The sequence below is a fragment of the Vollenhovia emeryi genome, unplaced genomic scaffold, assembly GCF_000949405.1.
Source record: "Vollenhovia emeryi isolate VEMERY1.0 unplaced genomic scaffold, V.emery_V1.0 DF939122.1, whole genome shotgun sequence".
Lineage (NCBI taxonomy): Eukaryota > Metazoa > Arthropoda > Insecta > Hymenoptera > Formicidae > Vollenhovia > Vollenhovia emeryi.
In genome coordinates, this window is record NW_011967244.1 from 4151734 (window position 1) to 4168291 (window position 16558).

Sequence of the window (16558 nt, forward strand, 5' to 3'; positions counted from 1 at the left end):
TTCCTACCTTTCTTCTTCGCTGGAGTATTGACACTCTGCATAAACCTAGTGTTGTCCTGCGTGGCAAGTGCATCCTCGATGCTTATCACCGGCTTTGTTTGCAGAGGATTGGTATATTTAATTTCCACCAATTCTGCGGCCTCGTTTGCCAAACTATGCGTCTCCGCGGCGATCACGCCGACCGGCTGACCAGTATACAAAACATCCTCAGCGGCGAAAAGCAACTCGTCCTGCTGCAAGAAGATCATCTTGCTGGCGGCCGAAATAAATAGATTCTTTCCCGGTATGTCCTTGGCGCTGAAGAACGCCACTACACCCTTCATACCAAGCGCCTTGCTCGCATCTATACTGACGATTTTGCCGCTACTAATTTTCGTGACAACAAAAGCGCAAAACACTTCTCTAGGGTATGGAGGTAGATCATTGCAATATTGAGCCTCCCCCGATGTCTGTTCGATAGCATCTAACTTTGTTAAGGGCTCATTCACAGGCCACAATGTCGTATTCGTGTCATAATCTTGCATACCTAGAGTGACCATGTTTTTTTGTGCACAATTAAGATAATCATTCAAAATTTTACGAATTTGTTAGAAACAGATTAATTTACTTTAAAAACTTACATTTCTCTACTTCTTTAATATCAAAATTATTTTATTAAATTAAGAGCGAGATTTTTATTTTAAAATCTCAACAGTTTAAGGCTCACTCAAAATTAATACAAGTCAAACTTTTCAGTAGGAGATTAAAATATAATAAGATCAATTTAAATCCTCAAACATGAGTACTTAAAGAAAAAGGTAAATTTTCAAAAATCTGCTGATCTACAATATACACGTGTACTTTTTGTGTACCTAAAGAGAGACCTCGTTCTAGCAAGAAACCTCCGCTACGAAGTCTGGAATTTACATTCTCCGGTTTGATACTTAACACAAACTTATAAAATAATCCTTCGGCAAGAGTTCTGCGAAATTCCGGCGAATAATCTGGTAGCACATGGTCGGGATTCAGTTCATCATGCAACGTCTTCAAAGCGGACTTTAGAACCTGATTGTCTAGGATTGATTTTCCAATCAACATTAGCTCCGTGTTCGTCGCGTGAAAAAAATCCTTGTTGATACCTCCATAGATAATGTTGGGCCTCTCTAGCACCTTATCGCACAATATTGCACATATATTTAATAAATTATCGCGATAATAGTATTATATACGACTTTAAACAATTTCGTTACCTCGCCTGTAGGGTAGAGCTTGAAGAGAAAGCCGGCGTTGACGTGAGCGTGAGCGTTCTGGGCTCTAGGCATGATCTTGTAGGATCTGTACTCGTACTCGTAAGATAGCGGTGGCAAGACAACGCTATAGATGATCCTGTGTGACATATCGAGCTTCAGAAATTCTAGCAGCGTCACACTCTCCTTGTTATCTGGTGCCTCGAGGACATGTACTTGAGTCCCGACGGTTTCTAATATCAAAAACATATCGGATGGAAATTCATTGTGTTCGTGCTTGATCATCAGGTTGCCGGCGATGGTGCCAATATTTCGCACTGGCACATTTGCGATTAAGTCTACGTGCCGAGCTAATTGACGCAAATATTGAAAACTGTCCTCGACCGAGTACGTCTGGAAGGCCTCTAACACTGTGGTGAGGGTTACGTTTCCGCCCAGAATCAGTGAGTTGTCAGTCTTTTCGACGCGACTCAAGTCTGAGATGTCGTTTATGTCAATGTAGAGATCTTTTTTGCTTGAGCGATAAACACCTACGGATTAGATTTTTAATTCGAGAATTATTTCTTCTAAAATATTATTTTGATAAAGAAATGTATATTTATTCAAAGATTGAACAATGGTATAAATTTAATATTAATAGTCTTTTGTATGGCATGCGTATGCTTGCTGAAAATAACATTGAAATATTTGGACCCCTGGTAAGTCTATCCAAGTAGATAGAGGATAGCTATGAAGACTTATTATAAATAATTAGTAGCATATGTATCTTAATGGGGGAAAATTACCATGCGCAGTATTTCCTCCATATAATATATACGTAGCTGTTGGACTCTCCCGAAATACCGCAAAGAGAGCATCGATCGAATAAAGTTTGTAGAATTTCGCGTCCGGTGACTTTATGTTCAACGTTGTGTTTCCCTCGGATAGTTCTTTAGTTGCTTCGCAGCAACTACCTGCACACGGAATTCCGTATTTCGGGCAAGCTTTTATCTTGTACAATTCCTACGAAGTATACTGTATTACACTTACAAGAGAATGATATAAAAAGAATTTTTATGGGTACACAAACAGTAGTATAATAATTATATAATAGAGTTGCAAAAATCTCTCTCTCTCTCTCTCTCTCTCTCTCTCTCTCTCTCTCTAGGAATAAAATGAAGTTAAAAGCGAAACTCTATAATAACAATAGAATTTTTGCAATAAAAATGAAAATTCTCACATATGTACCTCAATGTCGCGAATATTCTCCCTTGTTGACGGCGGTGTATCGCTGGCGAATGCCTTGAACGCATCCAAAATCGGACGATACCCGGTACATCGACAAATGTTGCCTCCGAACGAATTTTCGATTTGATGCATTGATAACTTTTTGTCATGAATGAGACTGCAAATGAGAAACAACATGCATTAACACAGTTTGATATAGGGATGTTCGATTAAGTATAAATATGTTCACAGAAAATAAAATGGCATTTATGCCGGTGCGTGTACATACTATCGGTCGCTACCCTTACGAGAAAGTAACGAAATAATTACTAGAAAATTACTGTATATCAGTAATTGAACTATCAAAAATTACTGATGTACAGTAATTTTCTAATAATTATTTCGGTGCTTTTCCGTAAGGGTAAGCACGCACAGAGAAGCAGACATGATCGAGACATGATCATTTATTAATTGAGTTGTAAAAAGTTTTTAAATTTTTTAAAATTTTAATTTAAATCGATTCTTGCAAAATCGATTCTTTGACTCCGATTTTTCGAGGGAATCGGTTTTCGTCAATAGATTCAGATTCGATTCAAAAACCGGTTCTTTTCATAGAATCGAACACATCCCTAGTTTGATACGTATTTTTGAATGTGAACGTGATTTTCAAATTTATATGTTTGCTTTAGTCACATGTTATAGCTATATTGATTGTTTTATAACGATAAAAGTTATGAGAAAATTTTATTTGTTGCAAATAGATAGACTATGTTCAAAATGTTACAATGTTTTGTTATTAAATTAATTAATCATTTTGCTGGATGTATACCTGTATAAATTCATGACCATTGCGGGAGAGCAATATCCACATTGCGAACCATTGTTGACAGCAAGCGTGGCTTGAATCTTGTGGTAACCATCTCGTCTGTTACCTAAACCCTCGATCGTGGTAATAGCCCATCTGAAACATTATTTCGTACAAGAACGTATCTAACGTTAACTAGTATTAGCACAAACTCGAAGAGCTCAGAAGAAATAGAAAAGATAGATATGAATGTAAAAAAGTTCAATGTATCAAACAGTAATTTCTGATGTCAAAGATTCTTAAAACTATAACACAATTATTATTTTCTTAGAAATTCGACTATGTAATAATTTTGTTAATATACGCATACCCGTCGCAGATGATTATCGGCACAAGACAGGAATTCACGGCCATTGTCTTGCCCTTGATTTTCGCAGCTACAATGCAGGCGCCGCAACCACCCTCGTGGCACATCGCTTTTGTGCCGCGGAGTTCCGCATAATCGCGGATGTAGACATTGAGGGATGTCCTAGCTGGTATGCATTCTGATACTGAAAATAATTTTGCAATCATGAAATCGATAAAAATGCTACTACTTTCCTTATGTAACATACGTATCGTTATTTTTTACTTTTAAAGTTCACCATTATAATTAAAGCTTTATCAAATTTCATACTTTCTGTCGTAATGTAATTAATTCTTTACGACTGAATGTGATGGCTCTTGTCTTTGTGGTAAATCCTATTGTTTCTAACATAACTACATTTTTATAAAGAACAAGAATTCTAGAATTTTTACTATCGTATTTGAAATTATTTCTAATGATGTCAAAAAGTTTCTAATTTCCTAATTTTACACATTACATATGAAGAACACTTACCTTCGTGCGATACTCCATTAATCGTAAAGTTAACACTGTCTCTTCCATTTCTAGAAACGCAAATTAAATTGAATAATTTATTTTAACATTGTCACTAGCTAAGGAAGTGCAGGTCAGTTTTCATAAGAATATTTTTCTGTAAATTTATATACGTTTTTAGAGTTTCCACAAAACAATATGCCAGATGCCAGATTCACACACATACACACACACACACACTGAGAAATGTACCTCAGCATTTTTGTATTGATATAAATACGGTTTTAAATCGAAATTTATAACAAAACCTTTTGCTCTGGTCGCATTTACATTAACACGACTCGCATATTAGATATTCTTTATGAAAACACTTGTACTACTTTTACGAAAACTTACACTATTGCTGTTTGCATCTTCACTCCTCAGTCGTTGATCTTGATGTCGTTGAATTATTCTCTATCTTCATTCAAAGTGGGTTACTAGTTCTCTTAAGTTGTAGATCTTCTGGAAACAAACTGACGATAAAATGGTCTTTATGATATAGATGTTGTAAAATTTTTTACAGGAAGTCGGTAATTATTCAAGAATGATAATACCTCGCACATAAGCAGCACTATACAACAAAGGTTCATAAAACATTGTTAAAATAATGGCTACAAATTCTTTTTAAATATTCATAACTATAAAAATGTAAAGGTGTATTTATTAGTACATAGGACAACATGATTTTCGTCTCAGTTTTAACCCGAAAAATGTTATTTATTTAATAATTTTCAATATACATGTTAGATAATGTCTCTTTACGTAAGTTTTGTAAGAAAACATTTTGCAGGACTTTATTGTATCTTATCGTTACACGTGTTCCAAATGGTAGGTATCTTTATCAAATAATTGCATTAATGTGTTTCCTTGTCATAATATCTCCAATTTGCGACAAAATTATGTTTTTATCGACTTGAACGCGAGGAGTATCATGAAAATATACGATAAGCACAACATATTGTACAATTTAACAAGAAGACAACATACATATGTGTATGCAGAAAATTATGAAATTTATACAAAAAATGTATACAAAATCATATATATAATTTTTTTATATCATTGCATTAAATAAAATTACAGGGTTTGTATGTTAATAATATAATAGCAGTGTTTCACGTACACACACAATAATATTATTAAAGTTTATTCTGACAAAATGAACAAAATCAATTTGCCTCGCTCGTCGATACATAACTTCAACTTCAATTAGAGACCAGTACGAGTTTAAGGTGTGGATATATGTGCAACAAAATCACAGTCGTTTCTTTAAATAATTTCTTTCTATTAGTCTCATTTTGTATACGATAAATGTCACAATACCGGTTTTCTTACGTCCTTTTCAGTTGATGGTCTTTGGTGAACTGAGCGAGTTGTGGGATTTACGTATTTAGTCTACGTGAATGTTTTCTCTTCCTCTCCTTTCTCTTTTCACTTTAAGTTTTACGTTTGTTATTTTTATTAGATGTTCTCTTTTTAAATACTTTTCATGTAACTCTACTATTAGTTATTACTCAGTAACGAATTTAACAGTTACTTTTATTGTTACTTCTTTTATTTCGAACCTAAAATAAACTTGGAAATCAGAAAATTAATGTCTTTTGAATATTAAAAAAAATGTGATTATAAATATCGGTCAATGCCTGAAGATTAAATATAAGAAAATATAGTTATATTTTATAATATAATACTTATCTTTAAAATAAACCTGGAAATCAGAAAATTAATGTCTTTTGAATATTTAAAAAAAAGCGATTATTTATAATCACATTTTTTTTAATATTCAAAGAATATTAAAAAAATGTGATTATAAATATCGGTCAATGCCTGAAGATTAAATATTATAAAATATAACTACATTTTCTTATATTTAATCTTCAGGCATTGACCGATATTTATAATCACATTTTTTTTAAATATTTAAAAGACATTAATTTTCTGATTTCCAAGTTTATTTTAAAACTAAGTATTGTTTAAATTGTGAATTGTTTTAATAAAATTTTCAACAACATGCACAATTCGCAAACATTATATTGGGAGGGAAGGGGGGAAAAAAAATATTACACGTCGTTATTTTTAATAGAACACAAGCGATACTTCATTATTTGAAAAATATTAAAAGCTTGTAAAAGAACTTATACATTATCAGGAGCCACGATAGCGTCTTACGCTAAATGCATGTTTAGACATTTATTTTGCCATAACTTTTAATAAATGCATTTCGAAGATAAAAGTCTTCGAGTAACTTATTTTAACTAAAATTACTTATAACTGAAGTGCTTTAAGGACATAACGATTCGAGTTCTCATAAATATAAAATTGAATATTAAATATATAAAAATATTAACAAATTTCGAGAAGATAAGAAATAAAATTAAGTTTGAAACGTTGGTTTTTTGCTTATGAAATATGACGTGAATAAATGAAATTCAGTAAACAAAAGGCTATGAAAATAGTTTGTGTAACGAAAGCGGAAAAAGTATGTCTTGCATTCATTTTCATTATACAACGAGCAATGGCTCGGTGCACAGTTATTTATTTTGCAAATCATACCATTAGTATATTGTAATTTCCACCCATTGTTTTACTTTCTCCTTCAAGCATTGTAACGAGAATATTGAAAATAACTTTCTTAACATCTGCTTATATAATATTATGTATAGTAAGTATTTTTTATAGATTTCCTAAAGAGAGAGAGAGAGAGAGAGAGAGAGAGAGAGAGAGAGTGAGAGGGGGGGGAGAGAGATCACATATGAATTATTAATTAAATTTTTATTTACCATATATTTTATAAGTGCACATTATAGATGTATTATTGTTATGATTATTATACAATATATTAGTTATTGTTGCCTAATGGAGAATATTTACTGAAGTAATTTAGCATAAAAAGAAGTTGGTGCCTTAATTATTATATATGAAAAACCTGCTAATTTTTTTTAAGCCAAATTATCATGTTTCCACTGTTATTATGAAAATTCTTTCATCAACAAAACATGAATACGTACATTTTCTCTTTTCTATAAGACTTTTACATTTATTACAATTAGATAATGATTAAGAAGATAATTAAAGAATTTATATTAAACACTGTTTTATTTATGAATGATTCCTGCTTTTGTTCTCAAAGCACCATGTTATCCTTGCTAGTTAAACTGCTTAGAAGTATGCGTTCGGTGGTACATGGTCCATCTGCAAAATATATAATATAAATTGTAAATAAATATATATATATTATAATAATATTTGAGTAACGTTTATCACATAATAATATTTTAGAACAATATATGCATTGATGAGCTAATTTATAAGAAAGGAATTTTAGGGGGAACTTCTGAGTCATCCACTAAATCCTAGAATAACGTATTTTTAATTATTTGACCACAACAGTTAAGTATTTTCGTCCGACTCTAAATAATTTATACTGCGATTAATTTTAACTGTGTGTTCACGTTTCAAAAAGAACGATAAAAGAATTTGATAGTAAAATCTGATAACTAAATCCTTCAAATCGTGCCGCTCCGATTTAGTTTTAAAAAGAAATGAAGTCGGATTGTAAACCTAAAAATATCGTACATGTAATATAAGTGCTACATTAAAATAGCATAACGTCTTAACTTACACTTGTTGCAAGAACTGAAGTTAATTAGAGTTACTAAGTTAGGTGATGTCTGTTGCACTTTGTCAAGGATACAGACATACTTTGTGCGTTTTAGATCCCTGCTTATAAAACTTACCCAAACGATACCACACATCCGTATTCCCTGCCTCTGCCCGAGCGGAGTTCAACGCATTGCGAATCGCGATCGGAATTGCGTAGCTCATACACAGCGGTGGTTCACCGGTTGCTTTAAAAAGATATTCACACTCAATCGATTCTTTAACATCTTCATTTTTGATATTTTTATGCTAGGCGAATTCTTTGCTATTTTTATTAAAGTGTTATTAAATGTCCTTTAATTTTGTCAGACTATTTTCACTAAAACATAATGAAATGTGAATCTTACAAATCTGTTAAATTATATATTTGAAAATTCTTGTTAAGAAGAATTTTTTAAAAGTTTTCAATGGTGTGGAAAAAATGTAGAAATTCAACTTTTGTTTGTGTGATTGTAAATAAAGTTGGGGAACGAAAGGATTCATAGTTTCCGATCTCACCTTTTGAACGAAGAACACCAAATGTGTTGACCGAGTTCTTACGCAAGAATACACGGAAGTCTTCTGGAATATCCTTCGCGCCTGGCGGTTTATAATTCTACAAGGAAAGTAAAATGCTTGAAAATTTAATTGTGTGTTAAATACTTTAATAATTCAATTATATATTTTGACGACAATTTCAGTGAATCGAAGTAATTGCGTCTTGGCGGTATTATAACTTTCTCGAAAGTCAATGAAGATAACATACCCAGGTCCTGTCATTTGTTAATACTCCTGTTTTAGGATCGTACACCAGATCCTCAGAAGTCCAATAGCCTATTCCCATTACGAAAGCTCCCTCCACTTGACCGACATCGATTTCCGGATTCAAGCTTACACCGGCATCTTCCATCAAATCAACTCTCCTGATTACATGCTGGCCTGTTAAGACATCGATCTCCACTTCTGCGATAGTGACGCCGTAAATGCCGTAAGACCTGATCGTGTTGTCCTGCGTGGTTGCATACCTACCGAGATACAATGTTTCTACAATATTATTACGTTACTGCGATATAGCTGCAAACTGTGCTGTGAGGGAATGCTGCATGATTATTTGTACATGATATTTTATACATTCGTAATATATGAAATACATATGACTTGTAATTACGAGATATTTACATATGACGTGCGCATAAATCAACGTCCCTTTGATACGCCATGAAAACGAGCTGCTGCCAATTCGGATTATTCATTTCTCGTCTTATCGGTTCGAGTCTTTTCAGAATCTCTTTGCAGGCTTGGATCGTTGCCTAGAAATAAATGTTGTAATTGAGTAAATGAATTATTAATTTCTCTAATCAATGTAGCAATTAATATCATTATCCAGTGTTAGTATGCATCTTTGAAAGTATTTTAATATAATTTTTATATAAATAAATTCTCTTACGTATGTGCAGCAATCGCTAGTAATACTGGCTGCTGTAACCATGTTGTTGGGCGTTATTAAATTGTTGCTTGGTTTGACAACGACTAATTCTAGATCGATTCCTAGCGTATAAGCAGCTACTTGAGCGACCTAAAACAAACGTATTTACATGAATAAGAGAACATAGGCAAAGTTAAATTAAAGTTAAGTGTTTACTTTGTATACTGTAAGTCGGATAAAATAATTCATGAAAATCTTTAAAATAATGTTATGAACATTTTGTTAATATTTTTTTTATTAAGTTTGTCACTTCATATTTTTATCATTTACTTATTTTTAATTTGTGTGCATATATGTATTATATTAATTATTATAACACTTGAATTGAAAATGTCACCTATTACTACAAAAGTATAACATTTATTTATGATATATTTATTAAATTATGTTAAATCGCTTTCTTTTGGTATAAATATAATAAGTAAAAGTGACAATTCTCTGACTTTTACCGATGTATTAAACTAGTAATGGACAGAAATAATCCATAAGCTTGAAGCCTAAAAATCCATAATACTGTATATTTCTTAATTATATACTTTAAATTATATATTTATATTACATTATTAATTATATGATTTTATTGGAATTACGAAGATAAAACTTTTAGGGTATTTAAGTAACCGGTATAACGCCATACCTTTGTATTTATACCTTGGCCGCACTCTATCCCACCGTGCGTTACACAAACCGTACCATCGCGGGCGCAAACGGACACCATAGCGTCATATTGTCCGAAATAGTCGAGAAAATATTTCATCGTCACTAAAGCAATCCCCTTTTTCTTCCAGCGATTCTCATTGTTGAATATTTCAATTTTCCGTTTCCGCATCTCAAAATCGGCCGATTTCGACAAATCGTTTATCATAGATTCTAACGCGGTCTTATCCATATCGTTCATGTTCGCCAATCTGACCTGTACTGGATCCTTTTTTGTCACTTTCGCAATATGCTCCATTAAATTTTCAACCATGGCTATTCCTTCCATATATCCAGGCGCTCGACAGAATGTGTTTGACGGTACGTCAGTTAACACCTCGAATCCATTGAAGCTCCAACTATCGGTTGCATAGCAGCTACTGATAATCGAAGACAATACTGAGTGTAGATTAATTAAAAGCTAAAGACGTCACTAAAATATAAGTAAGCTAATATCACGTTTACTTTTATTTAAATCCGTTTTTCTGATTGAAAGATTATTCCGACTTGTTCAAAGATTTTGCACACTTTTCGGAAGTTATTTTGTTATATTTAATTAACATGATTTAATTTAAACTAACACTAATGTTGCTCTATTTATTCTTTTTTTCTTATTATATTCTATGCAAAATTCTAATCAAGCTTACTAAGATATTCAACTTAAGTTGGTTTTATTTTTCTACAATTCATAAAAATTTTTCTATTATAGGTATTTTGAGGTATGCAGAAATTAGTTGAAAACATTTACGGTATTAATATTTATATCATAAAAATTCGGTATCTTTATGTATAATACTTATGCAATGCTATATATTTACTACGTACTTCCTCATGGCTTCAATTGTGATGTTAGACATAGGCTCGTTGAAATTACAGCCGCTGTTACCCCAGTGTTTCGAGTTAAGATACTGAATGACTCCCTCGTCATCAACTCCAATCTCATATTCTTGGCGCGTAGAATACCGCTTGCCCTGCGATTGCATATTGGTCTCTATCGGCATAACGAATCGCGCTGGACGATTCAGCTTGTAACATACTAGCGCACAAGCACACGAAATTTGCACGTTGCGACTCACTTTTGCTCCGTAAGCACCGCCAAGTCGCCTCACGTAGACATTGACACTATGAAAATTAAATTCATATAATTGATACGTTAATTTAAATTTACTAAGTTTCTCATTCTCGCTGATACGCTTTAGTTAATTTTCCTAGAGCTAATTGTAAGATAACAGCGCGCCTATTTTAATTCACTCCAATTTCTTACATTAGATAATTCCTCTTATTAACGTCACTGCCCTGTAGATTAATATTGCATTTTTGATAGTACGAGATTTTCATATAAATTTAAGATTTTAGGATGTAACGTGCATGAATCATATATTATATTTCGGCATCATTCGTATAAATCACGCTACCGTTATTATATTAATGATACTCTCTCGCGAGATTAATGCACTACCTATTATTTTGAACATTGAGACAGTTTGCTATCGATATTTGAATGAGGTCCATCCATTGCGTCGACGGATAGACGTCCATGCCATCCTCCACGGGGATACATACGCAGGATTGAGTTTCCATGGTGTAGTGATACTGACTGCCAAACTGAAAAACGTCCTTTATCACTTGTTTAGTATTTTCTCCTGTAAAATAATAGAAAACAATCCGCAGGTTAGGTGTATTATTTGTTGGATTATTTTTTATCATTGGCGGTAATCTAGAATTAATTTGTACCTTTCTTTGTTGCCGGAACGTTGTTGCTATTCCAGAATCTGGTGTCGTCCTGCGCGGCGAGCGCATCCTCGATACTGATTACTGGCTTTCTTTCCAGAATGTCGCTGTAGTTAATTTTCACTAATTTGGCAGCATCGATCGCTAAATTTTGCGTCTCTGCGACGATCACGCCGACGGGCTGGCCCGCATACATGACGTTGTCTTCGGCGAATAACAATTCATCGTTTATCAAGCCTCTTAGCTTATTAGCTGCCGAAATACATACATTCTTCCCCGGTACGTCCCCGGCACTGAAAAACTCCACTACGCCCTTCATGTCAAGTGCCTTGCTCGCATCTATACTGACGATTTTGCCGTTACCGATCTCTGTGAGAACGAAAGCACAAAACACTTCTCTAGGATATGGAGGCAGATCATTGCAATACTCAGCTTCGCCCGATGTCTGTTTGATGGCATCTAACTTCGTTGTAGGTTTGTTCACTGGCCACACCGTTTTATCCGTGTCATAGTCCTGTGAACCTAGAATTGTCTATGTTTTTTTTTCGCAATTATGATAATCAATTAAAACGTCTCATAAATTAAGAAAAATACTTCACGGTACTTTCGACGCTCGTACATTTCTCGACTTCTTTAGTATCAAAATTATTTTTATTTTAAAGTCTCAAGACTTAAATGTATTTACGCTCGCTCGTAAACGAAATTAATGTAAATCGTACTTTTCACTCGTTAGACGATTTAAAGAAGATTAAATGAACAAGGATTAATTTCATTCTTCAAGTACATAGGAATATTTAAAGAATTAAGATATACTTTCAAATGGTCTATGTATATGCTTGTGCTATGTACCTGAAGAGAGACCTCGTTCTAGCAAGAAACCTCCGCTACGAAGTCTGGAATTTACATTCTCCGGTTTGATACTTAACACAAACTTATAAAATAATCCTTCGGCAAGAGCTTTGCGAAATTCCGGCGAATAATCCGGTAGCACATGGTCGGGATTCAGTTCATCATGCAACGCCTTCAAAGCGGACTTTAGGACCTGATTGTCTAGGACTGATTTTCCTATCAACATTAGCTCCGTGTTTGTCGCGTGAAAAAAATCCTTGTTGATGCCTCCATAGATAATGTTGGGCCTCTCTAGCACCTTATCGTACAATATTGCACATATATTTAATAAATTATCGCGATAATAGTAATATATACGACTTTAAACAATTTCGTTACCTCGCCTGTAGGGGAGAGCTTGAAGAGAAATCCGGCGTTGACATGAGCGTGCGAGTTCTGGGCTCTAGGCATGATTTTGTAGGATCTATATTCGTACTCGTAAGATAGCGGTGGCAAGACAACGCTATAGATGATCCTGTGTAACATATCGAGCTTCAGAAATTCTAACAGCGTCAAACTCTGCTTGCTATCTGGTGCCTCGAGGATATGTACTTGAGTTCCGACGGTCTCTAATATCAAGAACATATCGGATGGAAATTCATTATGTGCGTGCTTGATCATCAGATTACCGGCAATGCTGCCGACGTTACGCACGGGCACGTGTGCGATTAAGTCTATGTGCTGAGCTAATTGACGTAAATATCGAAAATTGTCTTCGAATGAGTACTTCTGGAAGATCTCTATTGCCATGTTAAGAGTTGTATTTCCACCTAGGACCAAGGATTCACTGGTTTTCTGGATCTTACGTAAGTCTGGGACGTCGTTTATATCAATGTAGAGATCTTTTTTGCCTGAGCGATAAACACCTGCAGATTATATTTTCGATGTTAGAGTTATTCCTCTTAAAATATTATTTTCTTTAAAAAAATGTAGGGGTATTTATTCGAATTTTAAATAATGGTGTAAATTTAATAGTAATTGTACTTTGTCTAACACGTGTTCATACTAAAGATAACATTGTAATATTTGAAACACTTTCAGTAAGTCTGTCCAATAGATAAATTCAGTAGATAAATAGTTATGTAAACTTTGCGTAAATCAATGTGTCTGTAAGTATCGTATAAATGGAGAAAAATTACCGCGCGCCAATAGATAAATCCAGTAGAAAAATAGTTATGTAAACTGTACGTAAATCAATGTGTCTACAAGTATCGTATAAACGGGGAACAATTACCGTGCGCAGTATTTCCTCCATTTAATATATACGTAGCTTCTGGTTTCTGTTGAAATATCGCGAATACATCATCGATCGTATAAACTTTGTAGAATTCCGCGTCTGCTAACTTTATGTCTAACATTATGTTTCCATCGTAAAGTTCCTTATCGCAGCAACTACCTGTACATGGAATTCCGTATTTCGGGAGGGCTTTGATCCTATACAATTCCTGCGAAGTATATTTTATTATACTTATAACAAAATATAAATAAAGCAGTGAAATAAAATTCCCTCTTACTAGGAATAAAAAACTAAGGATGAAGTTTAAAAATTTGTGCAATAAAAGTTAAATGTTTCAAACAAGCACACCTCAATGTCGAGGATATTCTTCACCATTGATGGTGATGCATCGCTGGCAAATCCCTTAAACGCATCCAAAATCGGACGATATCCAGTACATCGACAGATGTTGCCACCGAACGAATTTTCGATTTGCTGCATAGACAACTTTTTGTCATGCACGAGACTGCAAATTATGGATAACACATTAACACAGTTTGGTACGCACTTTTTAACGTGAAAGTGATTCTCAAATTTATGATATTTTTGTTGCAGTCACATATTATAATCATGTTGGTTTTTTTTGTTATAACGACCAAAGAAGTTCAATAAGATTTTAATTGCGAGTAGATAGAATACATTTCGACGTTTTGCAGTGTTTTCTTATAATTAAACTAATTAATTGTTTTACCGGATGCATACCTGTATAAATTCATGACCATTGCAGGAGAGCAGTATCCGCATTGCGAGCCATTTTTGTCGGCAAGCGCAGCTTGAATCGCGTGGTAACCATCTCGCCTGTTACCTAAACCCTCGATCGTGGTAATAGCCCATCTGAGACATTATTTCGAATACCGATGTATCAAACGTCATCTAGTATAAGCTTGATAAACTCAGAAGAAGTTAGAAAGATAGACATGAATAAAAAAAGGTTAATGCGTCGAGCAATAATTTCTGATGTCAAAAATGACAGTTTCGTAAAACCATTACACAATTATTATTTTCTTAGAAATAAAATTCGACTGTGTAATATCTTTGTTAATATACGCGTACCCATCACAGATGAGTATCGGTACAAGACAGGAATTCACGGCCATTGTTTCGCCCTTGATTTTTGCAGCTACAATGCAAGCGCCGCAACCACCTTCGTGACACATCGCCTTTGTGCCGCGGAGTTTCGCATAATCGCGGATGTAGACATTGAGAGATGTGCCAGCTGGTATGCTTCCTGATACTGAAAATAATTGTGCAATCATGAAATCGACAAAGAAGTTACCACTCTCTTTATCTAACATACGTATCGTTGTCTTTTACTTCTAAAGCTCGTCGTTACAATTAAAGTTTTATTATCAAATTTCCTAATTTCTGTCATAATGTAATTAATTCGTTACGACTGAATGTGATGACTCTTTGTGGTAAATTCTATTGTTTCTAACATCAATTACATTTTTATAAAAGGCAAAATTCTAGAATTTTTTACTGGCGTATTTTAAATTATTTTTAATGATCTCTGATGAGAAAAGTTTCTAATTTTCTAATTTTATACATTACATATGAAGAGCACTTACCCTCATGCCGCACTCCGTTAATCGTAAAGTTAACACTGTTTCTTTCATTTCTAGAAACACAAATTAAGTTGAATAGCAATTTAACAATATATCGTCAACTGGAAAAGTATAGATCAGGTTTTCTAAGAATTTTTCCTGTCTAGTTTTATACTGGACAATATAATATAATATGAGAACAATAGATAAAATGTACTTTAGAATTTTTATGCTGAAACAAATTGAGGTTTGGGATCTAAACTTATATAACAAAATTTTGTTCTGGTTATTTAACGTATCTACATAGTAATAATTATACATACAACATAAATTTTTAAGAAAAACTTACACTATTTCTGCTTGCATGTTCGCTTGGCAGTGGTAGAAATGTAGTACGATTACTACTCACTGTCGCCATTTAAATACTGCTACTAGTTTTGATAAGATGTAAGCAGACTTTCTAAAACTATAATTACATATATTGTGATAATTATGAAACATTAAAATATTTTCTACCGATAGTTTCTCATTTTGACGTCATGTTGATAAGAACGCGCACAAATTACATGTCTGTCCTTAAAGTAGTCGGACTGAGTCAATTACAAAATATTTATTGACAGAAATAATGCATGCGCTCAATATTCTTCAAAGTAGGACCCTTCTGCATCCACACACCGCTGTTAGCGGGATTTCCAGCTCTCATACGCTTCCTGGAAGGCGGCAGCCGGAATGCTGTTGAGCTCCCTCGTCACGGCCTGTTGTAACGCTTCCATCGAGCCGTGATGGTGTCCTTTCAGGGCGGTTTTGAGGCGGGGGAAGAGGAAAAAGTCTGGTGGTGCAACGTCGGGACTGTAGGGTGGCTGAGGCAGGGTTGCGATGTTGTGTTGGGCTAGGTACGTCGCCACGCGGAAGGCTCGGCGCATTGTCGTGATGGAGCCGCCAGGAGTTGGCGATGGCTGGGCGGACGCGGATGATGCGTTTTCGATTCAAAAGGAGTGAACCACAGAGAATTTGTACCACAAGGACAAACCCTTAATGCAGTTTTTTACATGGAGGTCCTTGAACAGCTGAGAAAACGCATCATCCGCGTCCGCCCAGCCATCGCCAACTCCTGGCAGCTCCATCACGACAATGTGCCGAGCTACACAGCCTTCCGCGTG

General features: G+C 34.4%; 2 protein-coding genes across 2 annotated transcripts in view; both read right to left on the reverse strand.

Moving 5' to 3' along the window:
• Window positions 1–4668, reverse strand: part of LOC105570087 (xanthine dehydrogenase/oxidase-like) — a 10004-nt gene extending 5336 nt beyond the window's left edge. Inside the window, 9 exon segments of the mRNA XM_012027051.1 lie at window positions 8–526; window positions 852–1149; window positions 1230–1756; window positions 2012–2228; window positions 2454–2610; window positions 3262–3393; window positions 3608–3788; window positions 4118–4167; window positions 4493–4668. Coding sequence (XP_011882441.1) covers window positions 8–526; window positions 852–1149; window positions 1230–1756; window positions 2012–2228; window positions 2454–2610; window positions 3262–3393; window positions 3608–3788; window positions 4118–4167; window positions 4493–4509 — 2098 coding nt within the window. The 5' untranslated portion in view covers window positions 4510–4668.
• A 2227-nt stretch (window positions 4669–6895) lies between these two features.
• LOC105570086 (xanthine dehydrogenase-like) lies at window positions 6896–15880 on the reverse strand. The gene is made up of 18 exons (XM_012027050.1): window positions 15748–15880; window positions 15423–15472; window positions 14908–15088; window positions 14557–14688; window positions 14164–14320; window positions 13813–14023; window positions 12918–13444; window positions 12540–12837; window positions 11694–12212; window positions 11419–11602; window positions 10785–11081; window positions 9901–10339; window positions 9225–9353; window positions 8957–9087; window positions 8544–8802; window positions 8297–8393; window positions 7876–7986; window positions 6896–7330 (listed from the first exon to the last, which is right to left on the reverse strand). Exons 1-18 carry the CDS (start codon window positions 15762–15764, stop codon window positions 7263–7265), a joined length of 3807 nt encoding a protein of 1268 aa, XP_011882440.1. The 5' UTR covers window positions 15765–15880; the 3' UTR covers window positions 6896–7262.
• Between the last annotated feature and the right edge of the window lie 678 nt (window positions 15881–16558).